General features: G+C 43.0%; 1 protein-coding gene across 3 annotated transcripts in view; it reads right to left on the bottom strand.

The window, feature by feature from the left end:
• stim2b (stromal interaction molecule 2b) overlaps positions 1-20,150 on the bottom strand; it is a 45,447-nt gene that overhangs the window by 20,482 nt on the left and 4,815 nt on the right. For 2 of the 3 annotated variants that reach the window (XM_069672320.1, XM_069672321.1), the window contains exon 2: positions 2,191-2,321. In XM_069672320.1, coding sequence (XP_069528421.1) covers positions 2,191-2,321 — 131 coding nt within the window. Of the gene's footprint in view, positions 1-2,190; positions 2,371-20,150 lie in introns of those variants that run through there. The other variant, XM_069672322.1, reaches the window with a different exon arrangement.

Raw genomic sequence — 20,150 nt, 5'->3', positions numbered from 1 at the left:
GTGGGGTCGGGATGAGGGGCTCGGGGGTGAGAAGATCAGTTAAAGCAGGAGGTGCTAGTGAGATCTTTGTTGTGCGGGTGTAAAGTTTCAGCCAGGTGGGAGAGGGGTGAGGGGGTGACGAGGTCTAGTTCCGACCCCGCACTCGTCACCCTTCATCATAACTTCGTCACACCTTTCAACTCATCGCTGCCAGGAAGAGGCTGAAACTGACAGTAAATAGTGTCTCATGAGAGCTCTCTTTAAAGGCCACTCTGGCAACGTTTCTTTGTTCTTTTCATGAAAAAACGAATGCAAGAGTGCACCAAACAGAAACCTAACAAAAAAAAAAAAAAAAACCTAACCGATTTTAAATTCCTTTGTTTGCTTTTTAACAAGACATAAGTCCACTTGTTTCGGCCCTGTGCTCTTTGTCACATGACCTTTTATCATAAAATAAACTCATAGAAAGCCACTAATTTGGTGAAAGCCGCATCCATCATGTTGTGAAACTCTGCTCTGGCTAGAGGAAAGCTCGGAAATCCTCAGTTAAGATTATCGGCCAAGAACAACTGAAACGTTCTGCTGCCGAGAAACAGAAACGACTCGTTGCCCTTATAAAGACAAAGGGTGAAAACAGGGCACTGTAACACACCCTGATACAGTACGGAACATACAGTTATCAGGGAAACATGCAGAGACACACATCGCCTTCATCTGGGCGGGGGGCCAGTTCTAACACTGCAGCCCTCAGGGGACTTTAGACAGGACTCATACACGTCCAGATCTTTACTGGGGGGCCACCAAAGGGCTGCAGGGTATAACTGTTTCTCACACCAGCATTTCTCAGTCAGTTAAAAATGACTCCAGCCAGCACACACACACACACACACACACACACACACGCACAAAATGTGACCATGGTCGTTGATTACCAAGAGACGCAGAGGGCACGGCAGGTCAGAGCGCTCTCAGGTATCACTTGTACCGCTCCTGACGCTCACAGAAACCAGTCGTCTCTCTCCAGATGTGTCGATATGTGACGAATTTCTGATCCCAATTTGGTTTATTCTCTCTTACAATGACTATTATCATATTATCAATATTAAAAATGTGTTGGCTAACGAGCCTAACCCAAGAACGCCACAAGGAGTTCCTCTCTGTTGGCTTTGTAAACTAAATATTTACCAGCATGTGGCGATCCGCTTTCAGAGCTGACAGGCAGCTATTCTTGTGTCAACACAGGAAATATTTTAAAGTTAGTTTGGTTAAACTAAGGAGCTACGAAATACTGGATTTCCGCAGGGATGGTAACATGATAAAGTCAGTCAGTATCTTCTCTTAAAGACTGAGATCCAATTAAACACATTTGCAGCTTTTACCCCAGCGGTTCCCCATTGTCTCGCTCGTAAACTCTAAAAATCAAGAAATGTCTACTTGTGACACATCAATATTCCTAAATGGACTTAGGTTAGCAGCTCAGAGCATTTTTTTCCTTCCTCCAAAAATAATTTTGAAAGGCCTCAAGAGGTAAAAAATAATTAAGCTTAGCATGAAGACTGAAAACAGGGGTAATCAGTTTGCCTAGCTCTATCCAAAGGTAACAAGAAACCTATTAACTTTTGGTTATACATTAAGTATTTGTACAGGAACACTAAATGAGATTTGTGGGTGTTTTTTTTCTGCCGTAGCCAGGCTAGCTGTTTCCCCATTTCAATGTTTTATGCTAAGCTAAGCTAAACAGCTCTTGATTCATATTTACCATACATACACGAGTGTGGTATCAATCTTCTCGTCTGACTCTCGTCAAGAAAGTTACTTTAAAATTTAAAACTTTTGAACTTATGCTTTAAAAAAATGTTACACTTTATGTTTTTTCTACATATGTCACTTTGGTAATTCAGAAAATGTTTGGAACAAGAAAAGGATTCCAACTGAAAACTGCACCAATAAAGAAATTGTTCATTTGTGTGGTTGCATTTTGTGCACCTTTAAGGAAGGGTTGGACACTGTTTAGTATTTCACAAGAAAACAGTTTTCAAAAAATATGAATACATTTCGACTATATTTCGATCCTTTCGTATCTCTTCAATCAGCTGACGAGCACATCAAATTTACCTGGGGTCCCCTGCTTGCTTTATGTTTTGTGTACAACCCAGGTGCCTCGTTGTGTGCCTTCACTCAAAATTTTCAGTGTACATCTACGAAGCTCACCTCCACACTCTCGTTGACCTCTATTCCCCCGTCATTGTCGTCATCCAGCTGTTTGTGGATGTGCCGCAGTGCCTCCAGACTGAAGCGGTCGGCCTCGCCCATGCATGGCGGCATCACTATAAGACAGGGGTCTGCAAGGGACAAAAAAAACATTCAAGGTCAGAGATGAAGGGTCAGGAGAAGGTGAGGAAACAGCCAGAGGATGTTGACACAATAGTCACATGTCCAGTTACTACGTGTCAGGAACAAACACAACAAATCTGCATAAACACTCACTGTCGTCCTTAGCAAATATTAGCTTCCAGGTGAACTACATGTGGATGGATTTAACAGAATGCAAACAAGCATGATGCAAAGTTAAAATACCATGAGTTCTAAGAATAGTTGCTACGTGATTCACTTAAAACTGCATACTTGGAAGAACAACTTGCAGGAAAGGTCAACATTCCAAACATGTCAACGTGAGCAAAACACAACAACACATAATCTATCGTAGTACAATGGGGTGTTGGCAAGGTTAGTCCGAGTTTTGGAGGATAAATATATTTGATGACTCTTCAGAATAGTCGGAAAAGTTAAAATATTTTTCGGGATACTATCTTGGTAATTGATTGTCAAAAGGGCAAGACCTGTGGTGGTTCCTGGCTCTAAAATGTGAGAATTTGTGGCTTACATTGGAATAAAATAAGTCTCTTTAGATTTTGGGCTGTCAGTCAGAAAGAGCAATACATTTGAAGACAACTTGGCCGATAGGAAAGTATGATGGGCCTGTTTTCTGATGTTTTAAATACCAAAAAAATCTGCCTGTTAAGAGAATAATCAGCTGGATTAATCTACGGAAGCAAAGAATATCAACGTGCTGGTGTCCCTTTTACGGGCCGGTAAACATGGCTCCCGACACCTCCAGGGAAGTGGCCACACCTGCCCTTCCAGGCTTTTATTAAAAAGCATGCCACATCCTTGTGTGATTTGGAATAATTATAAAATTAGTTCCAAGCTATCCGTGCTCCTGCTGGACTCTCTTGTGAGCTGTTGTTAGTCCCGCAGAGTCCCCAGGCATCCCCCCTCTTGTTCTTATTCAGCCCCCCTCCCGTCCCACTGGGGGAATTGAGCCCATTACTTCCAGCCTTCCAAGCCATGGACAGTTTGAGCTGGCCAGGTGCCAGACTGTCTCAGTGGAGCCACAAAACACACGCACACACACAACCACAGGAACAGTAGCACAAACACAAACACGTACGACCTCAAAACCACATTTGAGGACAAATGATCCAGAATCAGAAATACAATACCGTTTTTAAAACGTGCGTTTCATGTGAATCCAAGTAGTGCCAAGGCCGTGTCCAAGCCCAGCAAATAATGATGCTCCCTGTTTGGCAACAGTTTCAGACCAAACACAAAGCCACAGAGGAGCCAAGGGAGACACAACAACACCACCCAAACAACAAGTTGGACAGCGACACACACACACACACCCAAACACATGCTTGAGGCCTTTAATTGCTGTTGGCAGTGAGCAGAGTTTCCCTATCACGATGACAGAAAGGCCACCAGGAAACAGCAAATATGCAAACAAGATAAAGTTAGGAAATTGTGCATCTGTGTCCATTCTTTTTTTTTTTTAATTTTGTTTTTTTTTGTTTAAGGGTGCCGAATTGCAGCTGCTTTTTCACTTGCGCTAATCAAAAATGGAACCCTCTTTTTGTTCCATCAATTTTCAGGGAAAAAAGGTGTCGTACAAATATTATTATTATTTCAAAGCATATGTTTTTTTGTTCTTACCCAGAGTCAGACGAGAAGATTGATACCTCTCATGCCTGTACGGTAAATATGAAGCTGGAGGCGGTTAGCTTAGCTTAGCACAAGAGTTGAAACAGGAGGAAACAGCTAACAAAGCTCTGTCCAAAGGTTATGAAAAGGCCCAGTAGCACAAGGCTTACTAATAAACACATTATATTGACTTGATTCCACCTTTAAAAAACAAAGTGTTTAAAAGTGTTTCCAGTATTAATGCTAAGCTAGGCTAATTTCCTCCTTGTTCCTGCTCCTCCTAAGATCAGGCCTTAATCTAAAACAGTGTTAAAAATTCTAACTGTTTTGTATGCAAGTAAAAGAAGAGCCTATGAGCCTGTGCAGTATAATGTATGGGCGGCCGGGTGGCATTTTCTGCAGGTTTTTGATGTAGGATCTGTTTACTGAAACAAGACTTGACACGTTAGTTATAGAGTTGCCACTTGGCAATGCACGGAAGAAGCAAAAGGAGACATTTGATTGGACGTGTGCCCGCGGCTAAGTTTGGATGAGAAGACACTGGGGAGGATGTCTATGTCGAATGAAGACACCAGCGTTGGCAAAGGGCTTCGAGTGGACTGAAAGACAGGGCGATACAGGAGCACAGGTGGGGTGACACAGAGGGTGTGTTGCAGTGACTGAAACCAAAGTGGCTTTAAAGTCTCCACCTGTTAACATGATGACGATGTCGCACTGAAAGAAATATTAAAATTGTTTTATGACTAAGCTGCTGCAATAAGAAATCACCAACTGCTTTCCAGCACAGGGTTGACTAATGATCATGTTCATATGGCGGCCATTTTTTTTTTTTAATCAAAAGAGTGTTTGCTGAGTTCCAGTTTACAAATCATATAAACCTAGTGGGGGGGGGGAAGTGGTTTAGTGCTAACAATAAAATATGGAAAGGCATTAATTCCGAGCTAATGGTTAATTCCTCATTCCTAGCTAACAGTAAATTCATAGCTTACGTTAGCTAAGATTTTGCTACAATAAGTAAGGTTAGCTATGGGTTGGCTTAATGCAAAGATTAGCTGTTAGCTAAGAGTAGCTAATGGGTTATCAAATATGTTGTTTTAGCTTAAATCATTGCTTGTTGTTCCTCCTGATTATCTAATGTTGTTTCAGTTGCTACCTAATTACAGCATTTTTGCTACCCACCCTGACCGTGATGTCAGAAGAAAATGGCCGCCATGTGAATATGGCAAGAACGAAAATGATGCATATAATGACAGAAGCATTCCTATTCAATATACAAAGATAGACTGTAGCTTTTTTTACGCTGCGGTTCCACCTCAGCGCCGTAACAAATCTCCGTCCTCATGCCACCTTTGTCATTCTACATTGGACCACGCAAGGCCGGCGTGAAGCCGCCCCAGTGCGTGTTTTTAAATTGCGCTCCGGCGCTTAAAGTAAACATGCGCGAGGTGTAAACAAACAGAGCGTGCTTCAAATACACACACGGCGCCGTTCCACCCTGCCAGCTCTGCAGTTTACACAGACGCCGTTTCGCCTCTGTTACCACCTCCGATGCCGGCTCAGAGGCGGAACGACTTCGCCCCACCTTTACGCCTCCGTGCTACATAGAAGAAAGAAGGCGGAACAATCCTGCCTTGAACTGGCGGTGTAAAAGGGGCTTGTGATATTGTACTTTTGTGACTCTGCCTGCTGCACTGGCCTGTACACTTTGTGCTGATGCTAATGCTATGTGCTAACTTCCTTCCTGTCTCAGTTTGCGTTTTATCATTGGACTGGAAGAGTCAAATAGCTGAAGATAGACGCTGTTGTGGAGCTGTCGGAGGGTCAAACACAGCATAAAATGAAGCACAAATCTCTGCATGCAAACTTTAAAGTAGTCATCTATAAAGGGTGTTTTAAGAATCAGTTATACATTTACCGCAATTCTTCTAAAGAGCGTGCACTTAGAAAATTAGGGGGAAAAAATGGAAAAAAGAAACCCTGTTTAGACGATAATTTTCAGCTTCTCACTTTAAGTAAACCACTTAGAAGGAAACATGTATTTCTAAGTGACAGGAAACACAATAAAGCTCTTTAATATCAGCTGTGTTTGTGTGTCTGCAGCCAGAAAGCATCTGATGCTTGAGGACATTTTACATAATCTATTTGCATAGCTCGCCAGTGCAGTTTACATAGCCTGTTGTTTGCATAGCACGCATATCATTTGTCTGTTTGGTCACTTAAACAGGAACAAAACTCAAATACTTTACACACACACATACAGATGGCTGCTAATCCTACAGTAAATCCCTGTTTAACTCTAATTGTATTGCGGAAACATCAAAATTAATAATAGCGTACTTCTGCAAACAACTTCTCCATGATTTTATTGTCATGTCTTTCTATACTGGTGGCCTAATTCTGTTCTGCATGCGTACGAAGCCCTTCACGAAGCGACTTTCTTCTTTAGATCACAGCAGAACGAGTAATTTGAAGATTAAACAAACAAAAAAAAAAGCTGTCATTCACTGACAGCGTTTAGGCTGGGCCACCCAGAGAGCGATTCAGAAATATGACAAGCCTTCCCCTCCCTTGTGGCCTATTTTTTAAAGTACGTTTGAGTACGTTCAGGGACGGTCGAGAGCGCTACAACGAGGGGGACCATGTGACAGGAAGTGGCCGTCGGTGACCCCCGAGCATTCCAGGGGGGACGCACGCGAAAATCAAAACAGTCGAGAGAAGCGGTCCCGAAAGATGACAAAATTGGAAAGCGCTCGGTTATTTTTAGCCTCGTCAGGATGTAAAAGCCCAACAATGGCAGAGGTCTCCCTTGCTAGTAAAACACACACACACACCAGCAGATGTTAAGTACACACACACACACACACACAGGCAGCAGGCAGGAAGAGATTTTACTATAATTCACTTTGCCATAACTCACAAGCTGTCACAGAGGGCGGAAAGTTTGGATCAAAAGAGTCTGATAATAAAAGCATTAAGCTGTCAGCTGCTTCCTTTAAAGTGAATCCCGACGCTCCTTTTTTATTTTTTTTGGCACAATATATCCGAGCGATTAAGACGCCTCCGTCCACACAAAGCTGCTGAGATGCTGACAGGATGTTTGATGTGTTCACGCCGACTTTTTTGGGGACTTCCTTGAACCTGATCCCTCGAGACGCGCAGACATCTTTAAATTCATGCCGCTCGAGTCGATGTAACCCCAGTGCATTCTGGGTGCATTTTCCCAGAGTGTCAGACGAACATTTTCTCGTGCACGTTTGATGTAGTTAATATGACAGAAGTGACAGCACGGGAGTACAATTTGTTTTTTTCCTCATATGTGCTTTTTAAGATGACAGGACTGTGTTTTCTACGATAAGGTCAAAGGTCAGCTTCAGTTATATTTAAAAAGCAGTGTTATAGTAAACAAATCCTGCAAAACGAACAACTGATTGATGCAACTTAGAAGTCTTCTCGCCTGATATATTTCTTATCCACACTTAAACACCGATCAGCCACAACATCATGACCGCTGGCAGGTCGAGTGAATAACATTATCTTGTTACCATGGCACCTGTCAGTGGGCGGGATTTGTTCGGCAGCACGTGAACGTTTAGCCCTGGAAGCTGATGTGTTGGAAGCAGGAAATTGTGGCTGAACAACTGAGTCAGAGCAGGGTGTTCCCGCTCTGCAGTGACCGACCAAAAGTGCTCCATGGAAGGAAAACCGCTGAACCGGCGACAGGGTCACTGGCTGCCAAGGCTCATTGATGCACGTGGGGTGCGAAGGCTGGCCCAGAAGAGCTACTGCAGCTCAGACTGCTTCAAAAGTTAACGCTGGTCATCGCAGTTTGTTGCGTATGGGGCTGCGTAGCTGCAGACCAGCCAGGTGCCCATGCTGACCTCTGTCCACCGCTGAAAGCGCCAACAATGGGCATCAGAAGTGGACCATGGAGCAATGGAAAAGGGTGGCCTGGTCTAATGAATCATGTTTTTCTTTTACATCATGTGCGTCTACTTGGGGAAGACATGGCACCAGGATGCACGATGGGAAGAAGGCGAGCCTGCTTTGGGTAATGTTCTGCTGGGAAACATTGGGTCCTGGGTCCACGTAGCACCTACCTAAACATTGTTGCATACCGAGTACACCCCTTCATGGGGTGACGACAGGACGACAACGAGTTCAAGGTGTTGACTCAACCTCCAAATTCTCCAGATCTCGATCCCATCGAGCGTCTGTGGGATGTGCTGGACAAACAAGTCTGATCCATGGACGCCCCACCTCGCAACTTACAGGACTTAAAGGATCTGCTGCTCACGTCTTGGTGCCAGATACCTCAGCGCACCTTCAGAGGTCTAGTGGAGTCCATGCCTCGACGGGTCAGGGCTGTTTTGGCAGCAGAAGGGGGACCTACACATTATTAGGCAGGTGTATTTTGAGGCACCAACAGATTTAGGCTATATGATGGACTTCTTATTAAATTGCAAGTGATGGAACTGATATGCATTGAAAGATATCCGTCTCAATCATCTGCCAGCACTTACGGATCACTTAAAAAAAAGGAAGATAGGACTTTTTGTTTCTCTCAACAGGGAAGCAGCCTGAAAACACAGAGCCCCACAGCTGCTGTGTCCCATGGAGGAAGCTGATAACCGGGCGCAGAGCTCCATGTCAGCCCCCCGTGGCTACCACAGTGAGCTCTCAAACTCGGAGGAGACGGAGGCCTGTCCGCTGTCACCCGCTCTCACTTCAAACCCGATCTTGGATGAGATGCCAGATTCAGTGTAAGAGTATCCGTGCGGCGGGAGGGGAGCAGGCGGGTGTGGGCGCAGGCGACGCAGAATTAAGATAGCAGGATATGATGGGCTTGACATGCGACTCCGGGGAGCCGAGTGGCCTCTTCTTACCCGTAAAACTGCTCGAGATTTCTCCGTGTCCTCTGCTATTTCCGGCTCTCACATTGTTTCTCTTTCACGAAACTCCCGAGACACACACGTAGACGTATCAAAGACAGCGAGGCCGACATACAGAACCAACTCAAACACACTCTTAAGTGTCTGAGACGGAGATGAGCGGTAGTACAGGTGGCGGCAGACCAAAGGAGCAGACGAGGATGAAGACGTGCAGAAGCAGAATATGTCAGCAGACACGCCACACACCGAGACAGATGAGAGTGAGCTCAGCCACACACAGTTACACCTCTTCATATTTCAGCCTCCTGACAGTGAACACATCTCTGATACTCTCTGACTGTCGTTGTGGTGGAAGCTTGATTAGGTCAGGTTTATCCTTTGAAAGCAATTAAATAGAAGCCAAACGATACACCAGATATTGTGAATGACGAGCTGGTTGAAACCATGTACAGCAAAAGTAGTAATTTACTCTGAATGTCGCCTCAAAACCGTAAACTTTACATTTGACATGATCATGGACCCCCTCCCTTTTTCGTGTGTCAGAATTATTTCAGAATTCCCTTCGTCCAATGAAAAACATTTCTCACGTCTCATCTTATAGACACTAAAATTACTTGTGTTACTCTAAATGTGTTTATTTTATAAGCGTTTGACATCTAACTTTATGAAAGAACACACAGTTGATGGCCCCACCAAATAAGGAACACTTTGAAGACAGTAAACAGGTCAAAAGGTAGAATTTAACATACATCCATATTAGGGGTGGGACGATATATATCGACATGGCAATATATCGCCGATAAGGCAATACAATATCGATATGTTAATTTACAAATATTTGGCACCCTAAACAGATTTCCCTGCTATTTTGACTCACAGCGTCACTACTTCGTGACTCCTGACGGTGGCGCTCGTGGATGACGTGAGGGTAACGTGAACGCAAATTAATCGGCCGAAGAAGAAGTTGACATGTTGGGATAATATCGGACGGCGCGTTTTAGGTGCATTTTGTATTCTTCAGTCAATCAGATATTGTGATGTATCTTTTTATGTCTTGCAATATATAAATTATCGTGATATCATCGTTATCGTGGGCCACGTACGAATATCATATTGTGAGTTACCTTGTGATCCCCACCTCTAATCCATATCCAGAATTAAAGAGTGCAGGGTTTTCAGCTTTAAGCTAAAAAATACAACTGTTGTGCGATCGGCATTGCACATTAGCTTAGGCTATGTTTTCTCAGGTGTTCAGCATCGGTTCACATGTTTTATCCCTACAGAAATACAAACTAGGGATGCACGATATTGGATTTTTTGCCGATATCCGATATGCCGATATTTTACAACTCATTAAGCCGATTACCGATACTGATACCGATACCGATATTTTTTCCCGCACACCTAATTGCAGAGATCATCAACTCTCTTCTGTATTGGAATTAGCGTACAGTATAATGGTGATACTCTTATCACATTTGTTACAACGGTCGGGGTGACGGGTCTTGAGATGGTTAATCAAGTTTGTAGTGTTGAAAGACTTTGCCTTGGCTCCTCCTCACATCACCGAAGCTGAGCAGTCATTGCAAACAGCAGTTTTGCTATCTATTTCGGACACTTTGAAAAACTTCCACACCACGGACATTTTGGCTTCTAACTCTCTCATGCTGCAGGTAGACATACGTGACGTCAACACGCTGCGCAGTGCAGGTCTTCTTCGCGCCGGGGACATTGCGCCGAGGTCAGGTATTTAATCAAGTATGCAGCAGCCCATTATTTCATCGGTTAATTATATCGATAGTTCATTTTTAAGCCAATATCCGCTGATACCGATAACGTGCCGATAATATCGTGCATCCCTAATACAAACCTATCAGTGCTGGTGTTCATACTGATATTTCTTACCATATTTTACCCCCAAAAATCTGCATTTCATGTCCTCAACTGTTTTTGACATGGAGTCGACGCTGGGATTTACACAGGTCATGAAATGTAAAGAATGTCTCTCATCAATGTCACCGAGCAACTTCTGCCTTTCACATCCACGCCCAAGTCACCAACAGAGCATTTTCTCTGGTACGCTCGCCTTGTCTCATTATTCACTTCAAGACCTCTCTACAAATGAAGGCGACCTCCTGTCACTCAGCTCTACAGGTGAAGCGTTCTCCAAACAGTCTGTCAGCCATGTCAGCAGTTCATTACACCCATCGGCAGCGAGCCAAACCCTTATCAGCTTACACACATTTATGATGTATGCATGTACCATATGGTTAGCATGTCCTTATAAATTCCTGCTTTTTATTAATTGCCTCAGAGGTTATAAATCAGTGAACTTTTGCTCACAGCTCATATTTGGCCTCGTTTTACAAATACGTAAAAGTCGAATGTGAAAAAAATGGACGTCTCCCGTCTTTCGTCCGCTAATTAGATGCTCAAAATTGTGCTCATATCGGGGGATGGGGGGAGGAATGTGATGTCAATGCGTACCAGACTCGTCCCCCGTAGCCAGTGCCCATATGGCAGTGTCATAAGTCAAACTGACGGGTCAGTATTAAAGGCGAGTAAATAAAGCTTGTGGAGAGTCTACCATTTCAGCTCATCAGCAGCCATTAATAAGACACAAATATCATTAGCCGCCTACAAATGCCACCAGCTAGCAGAGAGAGAGAGCAGAGGAGAAAGAGAGGGAGATGCAGAAAAAAAACTGACAGCAAACGTCTCCATCCAACAATTCAGCAAGTGATTTCTCTTTCTTCAAAAATAAATCATTATTCATTTGGTTGGGTTTTTGTGTTTGAGCTACTGCTATGCTGACAGGTGAGCTTTCTAACTCCCCAGGGTGCCCGAGGGCACGGCAGCAAAACTGCAAAATAAGCCTCGACAAAAGCACCACACACACACACACGTCTTAACTTCTTTATAAGAACGGGATTCAGATGTCTTCAGAGTCCCATCTCCAGCCAAAACAACGTCTTTCAAAAGCACACAAACGCTAAGCCACATGTCCCGGCTCCAGACATGTCTCAACGAAACCAGATCCGCCCTGTACTGTATTATGTTTGTCGCAATTTACAGGCGGTGAGAAGCAATGGGTTATGCAAATAACAAAGGTGGAGGTGGATCTGGATTTCAGTGACTCCTTCATTTAGAAGGTGAAAGGCCCCCTTTAAAGCTGTAGGGTGTTTTATGAGTCGTTTACGAGGGAACAAAATGTAAACAAACCCTTTGTTTGTTTACTAAAAGAAACACTCCACAGGGCAGGTTTAAGTTTTAAAAGTAGACTCTAAAACAGAGCAGTTGAAGGCCTTCTACTTCCCTGTCTTTGATTCAATAAGGTAACTCTTTTTCTTCGTCCATTTCCACCTTCTAAATCTAAACCACCTTAATGGGCATCAGTAATCCTCTGCTTAGGCCACAGCTTAAAAGAGGGGGGCCAACTAGAGCAAAACGCGCGGAGGCCCACCAAATCTGATCCAAAAACTTCCAGAAAAGGAGACGCTCCTTGCGCCCGGGCGTCCCAGGAATGCTTCAATAACAGCCCCGAGAACACGAGATGTGTGATATACGCGGCTGGCCAGAGGAAGAGAAGCAGGAAGACAAGGAGAGGCCGAACGCTGGTTTAATTAGCTCGCTCGACCTCCGACATGCTCCTCTGGATAAGAGGTTAATGGATAGCGTGTCTATAGAAAGCGAGACGAGAGCAGGTGGCAGAAGTGAGGAATGTATCTGCTTTAAAATGACCAATGAAAAGCCAAATCTTACAATCCAATGATCCTGTATTTCAACACAAATGCAGGACAAATAAATGACGTGTACAGAAGATGCAGCCAAACTGGGATAAAATGTCCCTGGTTCTGTCGCGGCCTAAGGACAGGAAATATGAGGGTTACGTTTTTCCCATGAGACTTCTGAGAAGCGTCTCTCTTCAGGTATGGTACCCCATGTTCCCTGACCCTGTCATAAGTTGGTTAAACAAATAACAGAAGGGAACAAAAAATGGAAAACAGATGTGTTGACGAGCAAGTAACAGCTGTCATCATTTCTTGTGACTGAATATAAAAGAAGACTGGGACATAACCCATTGGTTTGTAGTTTGGCAGTCTTGTTTTTTTTCCAACCAGAAGTGACCATATTTGGATGTCAAGGTGGCTACAGAGTTACATCTCTATCTTGTTTGACAGGTCGCCATGTTAGCCCGAGAGCATACCCCACATTATGTTCCATTTTACTCCAAATGGGACCATTATTTACCAAGTTAGCATCATGCTGCCATTTACCCATAGTCTTCCATGCAATCTGCCTGCTTTTTGCGCCACAGGAGTCGCCCCCTGTTGGCCAGTAGAAAGAATGCAGGTTTAAGCCACGTTCGCACTAGCTTCACTTTTGAAACCAAGATGCTAGGACCACTTCCTACACGCAGTCTGTGCTTGCAATTGATATGACTTTAATTAGAGGGGGTATAGAACAATACGTTTTGAACTTCAGGGCCACCATACCTCTGCTTCTTGCGTTTAAGGCAGATCAAATACTTTATTACATTAATCTTTCGCTACCCGGATGTTCAAGTTCGATAGCTCTCTAATTTCGGTGTTTGTTTGACAAAGATGAAACTTTAATTAGGGATTCAATGAAAACTAACTGAGTTTGAGCAACTTTAAGTTTGTTTCCTACACTTTAATTTTCTTTCTGCATAAGCAAACATCATTTTCTTATCAATAACCTACAATAGTTTTACAGTCAATTTCAAGATAAGCATTCAGTGATGGTTTAATGTCACGAGTGTTCTGTTGCTTATAAAACTCTCATTACTGTACTATGGCAACCATTCTTTACAGCATAGCTCCTTTTATTTCTTTCTTCCGACATAAAGCATCACGTTACAAGTTCATTGTCGTAAAAGACGCCTGATGTCATAAGCGGCATGACAACCTTGAAGGGAAAATATTTGCACCATGAAAATAAGCAGGTGAATACTGCACGCTGCTCTCGCTTAGTGAGAGATTTATTAATACTAACATTTACATCTTGTTGGATCTTACATTACGAGAATCTTACACAACATGTGTGCAAACTGTAAAATATCTAGACTGTCAAAAACGTCAGCTCAGACCTCTGCGTGGCCTCGAAACGGGAAGATTTAAAACGACATTTATGTGAAGGAGAGGAACATTGAGAACAGCCTGTTCTGACTTTACTGCTACCTTTAAACCGACACGGTTTGTCAAAACAAGCCGATGTGTGTGCGTGTGCTCAGTGGGAGAGGACGCACGTTTTTAGTTTCACTTTGAAAAGTGGCACCGAGAGATGACTGTAATGGTTTTGGACACTTCCGTCAAAGCGTTAGCATGGGAATGTCTCGGTCTGGGGATTTGTAGCTGACAGCAGGTTTGGCTCTCCGCCAGCTTCCTGTGTATGTCTTTTACCTTCCTGTTTGACAGGATTCTGATTTTTTTTTAACTCGGTGTTCCTAAATATGGACGCCAGCGTGGAAGCTAAGAATAAGCGACACACTCCAGACAATAGCAAAGTAAATTCATGCACGGAAATCCAAATAAAGATGGCTTACAAATCTGAACAAAAGAACGCAATACAGAGGATTAACAGAGGCAGCACGAAGGCAAAGTGTCAACATGCTACATTCATTACCGGCAATTAAGTACTTAAAAGGTGATCGACTGCCTGCATGTTCCAACAAAACATAAACAACTGCCTTTGATGTGAAACTGAGCAAAAACAAATCATGTTCCGACAGAAGGAATAAACCTGTGAGGGCCCTTTGGCCCACTTGCTGCAGGAGGAGTAAGCAAATGAAAGTCATTGTGTTGTTATCAAGTCCTTTGATGTGTAATACAAACTGGGCTGGTTTTGGAACAGATCAAGGGGAGGCCGAGTGGCTCCTGAGAAACCACCTGTTTGTCCGGACATGCTACGGTTAGCAGCGCTAAAACGGATTAGCAGTCAATTCATCACAGCCTTACATTGCTCGACCAAGACACGGGGGACGAACAGTTTTACAGCTGGCTTAATAGTTGAATCGTATTTCTCTTACTGCTGTTCATGTTCACAGCTGGAGATTGTCTCGCCTCTTTAATGTTCTGCTATGTTAACAAGCTAGTTGCTAACTTTGTGTGTCTTTTGTTTGGTGTTGGACAATAAGCATACAGTTGGGTTTTGGCGCTTTTTTTGCTGAAAACAGCTGCCCGAAACATCTGGAAAGAGCGCAGATGAAAGCATTTTGAGTGAAGCAAAAAAGTTGCGAGTATAAAAAACAAAACAACAACGATAACAACTAAAAGATGATAATTCAGATTGATATCAGTTCAAGCTTAAGTGAAAACATCTATTAATTTCATCATCTTTAAGATTAGCAGACTGATATATTGTCAGGCCGATATATTGTGATACCGAAATACTGTCAGACTGATATATTGTGATACCGATATATTGTCAGACTGATATATTGTGATACCGAAATACTGTCAGACTGATATATTGTGATACCGATATATTGTCAGACTGATATATTGTGATACCGAAATACTGTCAGACTGATATATTGTGATACCAATATATTGTCAGGCTGATATATTGTGATACCGATATAATGTCAGGCTGATATATTGTGATACCGATATATTGTCAGGCCGATATATTGTGATACCGATATATTGTCAGGCCGATATATTGTGATACCGATATATTGTCAGGCCGATATATTGTGATACCGATATATTGTCAGGCTGATATATTGTGATACCGATATATTGTCAGGCCAATATATTGTGATACCTATATATTGTAAGGCCGATATATAAAACCATTTTTTATCTTTAATTTAAAAACAATGGATTTCTTTTTGTTAAAGTTGTTTTTTGTGACTTGATCCAAAATTAACAGATGATATTGGCTAAAATATCATCTTATATCTACAACAGGTCCCTGAGTCGAATTAAATCCAAATTGTATCGATGCAGAATTCGAGATATCAGCAAATATTGTACAGTTTTCTGGAAAATCGATTAAATCGGATTTAAACCCTTAGTAATTACCTTGTAGGTTCGTCACAATGAGCAAACCCCTTTCACATTACACACAAATATTTGTCCCAGTGAGTTTATAAAAATATTGATTATAGTAGCTTTAAGTCACCTTAGTTAGAAAGCCGTTTTCTCACAAGCATCAAAGTCAACAAATGACAGAACAGCATAAATCATTTTGATGCCTTTGACAAGTGATTAAATCTGAATCAGCGTCTCCGTGTTATGTTTAATCTCTACTTGTATATTAGTTTGTCATGAGAGCAGGTCAGAGCACCAACGTTAGTGAAGGGGACAGCATACCAAAGAAATCCACACCGCCTTTTGCCCCTCTTGCCCAGGCCACCACATCACGTGCCCTTTGCCAAGGGAAAGTCCCTGAAATCAGAGGGGACTGCTCCTCACGACCTGTATCTAACTTTAAATGCCACTCAAACAGATCCATTTGCCTTTTCTTATTCCCAAAGTCGTCAATTATCTACATAACTGACTTAAAAAATGTGATGTCACACAGGCCAACAGATATAATCAAATTTGTTGGTAAAATCAGATTAAGCTCAGAGAAAAACAAGCTTCAATAAATACATGTGATTAGCCAGGAAATGACATGAGCAAGAACGCCACAGTGACAATTTTAGGTTTCAGTGAAGGGCACGGCATTGGCTTCTTCCTGTGTTAAGGTGACGAGTATTATCACAGCAGGATGACACTCTCATAACAGGACGAGGCTGTGACCCCTATCAGTCTTTTATTCTACAAACGTGTCGAGCCCAAACTGTGGATTTCTCACTGTGTTTTAGGGATTCAATTTGCAGTGATTTTCATCTTTAGAGTCCCAGAAAAATGTTCCTTAAAGCCAAAGGTGAGATTTTCAATTTGGTCGTCAGTAAGTAGCAGTATAAACCAGAGAAAAGAAGAAGTTTCCCGCATTTTAGGAACTAAAAAGGGCAAATTTTCAGCATTTTTTAATCTATAAAAGAAGTGAAAGATTCTCAGAAGAGTTGCAATTCATCTCCTGTCTACTAACCGCCAACGGCATTTAACTGTACACAGCCAAAAGCAGAAGAAGTGTGAGATAAACAAGGAACAATCCTTTCTCGACTAACGCATTTCCATATTCACATCACTATTTTGCACATCGTTTGTTGCTAGCTTGTTTGTATTCATCCAAAGGGCTCACCCAGCCAAGCGCCCATGCATTGCCAGCTCGGGGGGATCAACACCTTTAAGTGTGGCGGAGCGGGACAACAATAGCCCCCCCTCCGGCCCGTGCGAGGGCAGACAGTTCTGCTACTGTAGGCTACACGCAGCAGGAAACAGTTTACAGCTGAGTACAGTGACCTACATCTCTTACTGTGGCGCTTTCTGCATGAGTGAATCAGCTTACTGTGTGTTGAGTGTGGTCTGCTTGTGAATGAATTATCTCGAACGCGCTGCCGTGCTTTAGAAATTCGAGACGGTAAAACAAGGATTTGTCTCGTCCTCATAATCATGAACAGAAACTTCGAATTAGGCCGTAAATACTCCGATAAAAGCTCCTCAAAAGGAATGAGCAACTTAACAATGCTTCATGCCAGCCAATCATCTGTCACGGTGGGTTACAGTGACCACAGCGGGGTAAACCATTAAATAAAGCCCCATTATCCCCCCTGTGGGCCCAGTTGAAAGCAAGATTGGCCTGTTGCGGCGGTGACTGATCTCCGTAATGATAAGGAACAATCTGAACCCGCCGCGTCAATGTCAGGAGCGGGTCAGTGGTGATGGAAAATGCACATGGAAAACTTCACCAGTGTCTTTATAAATACACCAGGAGGGACTCTGCTCTGATTGGTGACCGGCCTCATTGGGCCCCTGATTGAGATGGGCAGCAGCTGTCTACTTTTTGGGGGGGAAGCAGACGGGACAACTGAGCGGCGTCAGGGTGGCGATGCAAAGCCGGCCTTCCGCTTGAGGCTTTTAATGATCTATAACAAGACCAAGGCTCTATTGTGAAAGATAATGTTGTATTAAAGCAGCTATATTTGGCCAATTGGGAAACAAGCTGTGAAAACAACACCAACATACCGCGGATATAGCCAATAAACTTCCAAAACGTTGCTTATTTAATCATCCACCAACATTATCATTCATTAGATGTCGAGGTTCCCACCATCAAGCTATGCTCTAATATTATAGTATCCATATTAACCAATATACAATAATAATTCCTCTACTTTTACCTCTATTTTGGTCTCCACCACCTCCCCACTGTGTTCACTAGCTTGTCGCTAACATTGCTTCCAGCTGTTGTTGGAAACAAGGCTGATGAGAGAGGTGAGGCTGAACTTGAAAGTTGCCGACCCAAAAACCAAAAAGAAAATGAGCTGAAAGATGCTAAAACCTCTGAGCATGTTAGCATGCTTCAGCTAAGAGAAACTGCCAAGTTGGTCGATAGTTTTCTGTGTCGTTGTCCAAATACTTGAGGTAGTGTAACAGCTCTAAAATGTAACATTTTATTCAGGGTGTGTTTCTGTTAACGTTAGCTTAAGTTACTTGAGGCTATTTCATTTGAATGAGAATAAAACTTAAACGTGATTTCTGCCTGAGGTAGATTTTCATCTGAAGTGATTGCAACATTATCATTCTACGAGTTTCCTCATTGTTTGGATCCAAAGTGGCAGAAATTAGGTGTCAATTTCTCATAGGTGTAACTGCTTTATTCAGTAGCATTTTTTAGTTACTGGCTCATGAAGAACCCTTAAGAACAATCTGTTCTAGTCAAGAAAAGGAAATTGCTTTGCCTGTCGAGCTGAACACCACAGAACCGGGACATTATGACTCGCTCCACGTTCACTCTGACACTCTGTCACTATTAGCCCCCGGAGCGAACCCAGAACCCTCCAACACCACAGTCAGTAGGAAAGCCTGGGTTTCCTCAAGCGTGTGTTACTTTGATAGAACGGGGGCCAGCCGGCAGCGACGGAAGCATCGCAAAATGCAAATCCCTGTGCTCCCTGCAGTACTTAAAGCAAGCAGTGGTGAGATAGGTAAATGTTGAACCTCCTTTCTAAACAAATCCCTTTATTAATGCAGTCGCTTTGCTCCGAGATGGCCAATGTCGCCTCTGATTTAGCTACACAAACAGAGCACTATCCAGTGAATTCTCTCCGAACTCGGACAAGCTTTGAATGAAATCCTAGTGACTGTATCATGTGGGGTTACAGTACGTGACAAGCGGGGCGTGAGACAGATCTACTTGTGTTTGCTTTGCTACATTTGAGACTGTGTAATTTAACCTACAGCATCTGTAAGTTATGTAAAGCTAATGCTAAAAGGGGGCTCTGTATCTGAGACAACTATCATCCAGCAGGCACATTATTTGAGGACTGGATGTTCCTTGCAGACGAGGGGGGGAGGGCTTTGTTTGTTGAAACGCCAAACAAGCTAAATACACAACACCATTAAAACGGGGGAAGACCACGTTCACATCGCCACTCAACCCTGCCTCCTTTATCAGCCTCTTAACATTTTCATCTTCAAAATGTGGCCTAAAGAGATGATTTGTGGTTCCTATTGTCTAAATCTGAATCGGAATTAGGTCCAATTTGAGGAGCAACCAGGTACAAGACAAAGACCTGAAAGATACCGTATCATTTCCACTCAAATAGACTGTGAAATTAGTTTAGCACAAGCATCAAAAACAAGTCTGTGCAGGGTCGTTCAGGTTCAGAATCATTGTCATTTGTGTTGGAAACACAGTGACAACCTTGTGATCGGGCTCAACACAAATCATGTGCAACTGTTTTTCTGCGACAACAACATTAATGCCTACTCCGGCTTCTTCCATAAACATACCTTTACTAGACCTTCATAAAGAAGAGCTGTGGTTGCAACAAAGATTGCGAACTCTAAAAGATGGAGTGTATGACATGATAATCTATACAACAACGGCTCTTTGGCTATAGTCGTGTTGAAAATCACAATTTAGACCCACTTTTTGACCACTAAAACACCACTTTTTCAAAGGTTCAGCTGCTCTTTACCACAAATTGCACCCTTAAGTAATCATGCCCCATCGCTATCCCCTGCTTTGCTACTGAAACTAAATTCCAGCCTCTCTTAAACTCTGCCTGCCCCGGCCTTTTGAAGATCCCGAATCACAAGGGAGCTGCCTGACCCACCAAATGTTAAACCCAACCCCCCAAGTCTCGCCCCCTGACCACTCACAGCATGCTAAATGGCAGCTTTGAACCCCAAACTGCTTCAATAACAGCAGCCTCCTCTC

This window comes from Semicossyphus pulcher, unplaced genomic scaffold (genome assembly GCF_022749685.1).
Source record: "Semicossyphus pulcher isolate SPU_LCO1_2020_fin unplaced genomic scaffold, fSemPul1.0.p SCAF_21, whole genome shotgun sequence".
In the NCBI taxonomy this organism is placed as follows: domain Eukaryota; kingdom Metazoa; phylum Chordata; class Actinopteri; order Labriformes; family Labridae; genus Semicossyphus; species Semicossyphus pulcher.
Note: the sequence above shows the minus strand (reverse complement) of the source record. Positions and strands in the feature narration are given on the sequence as shown.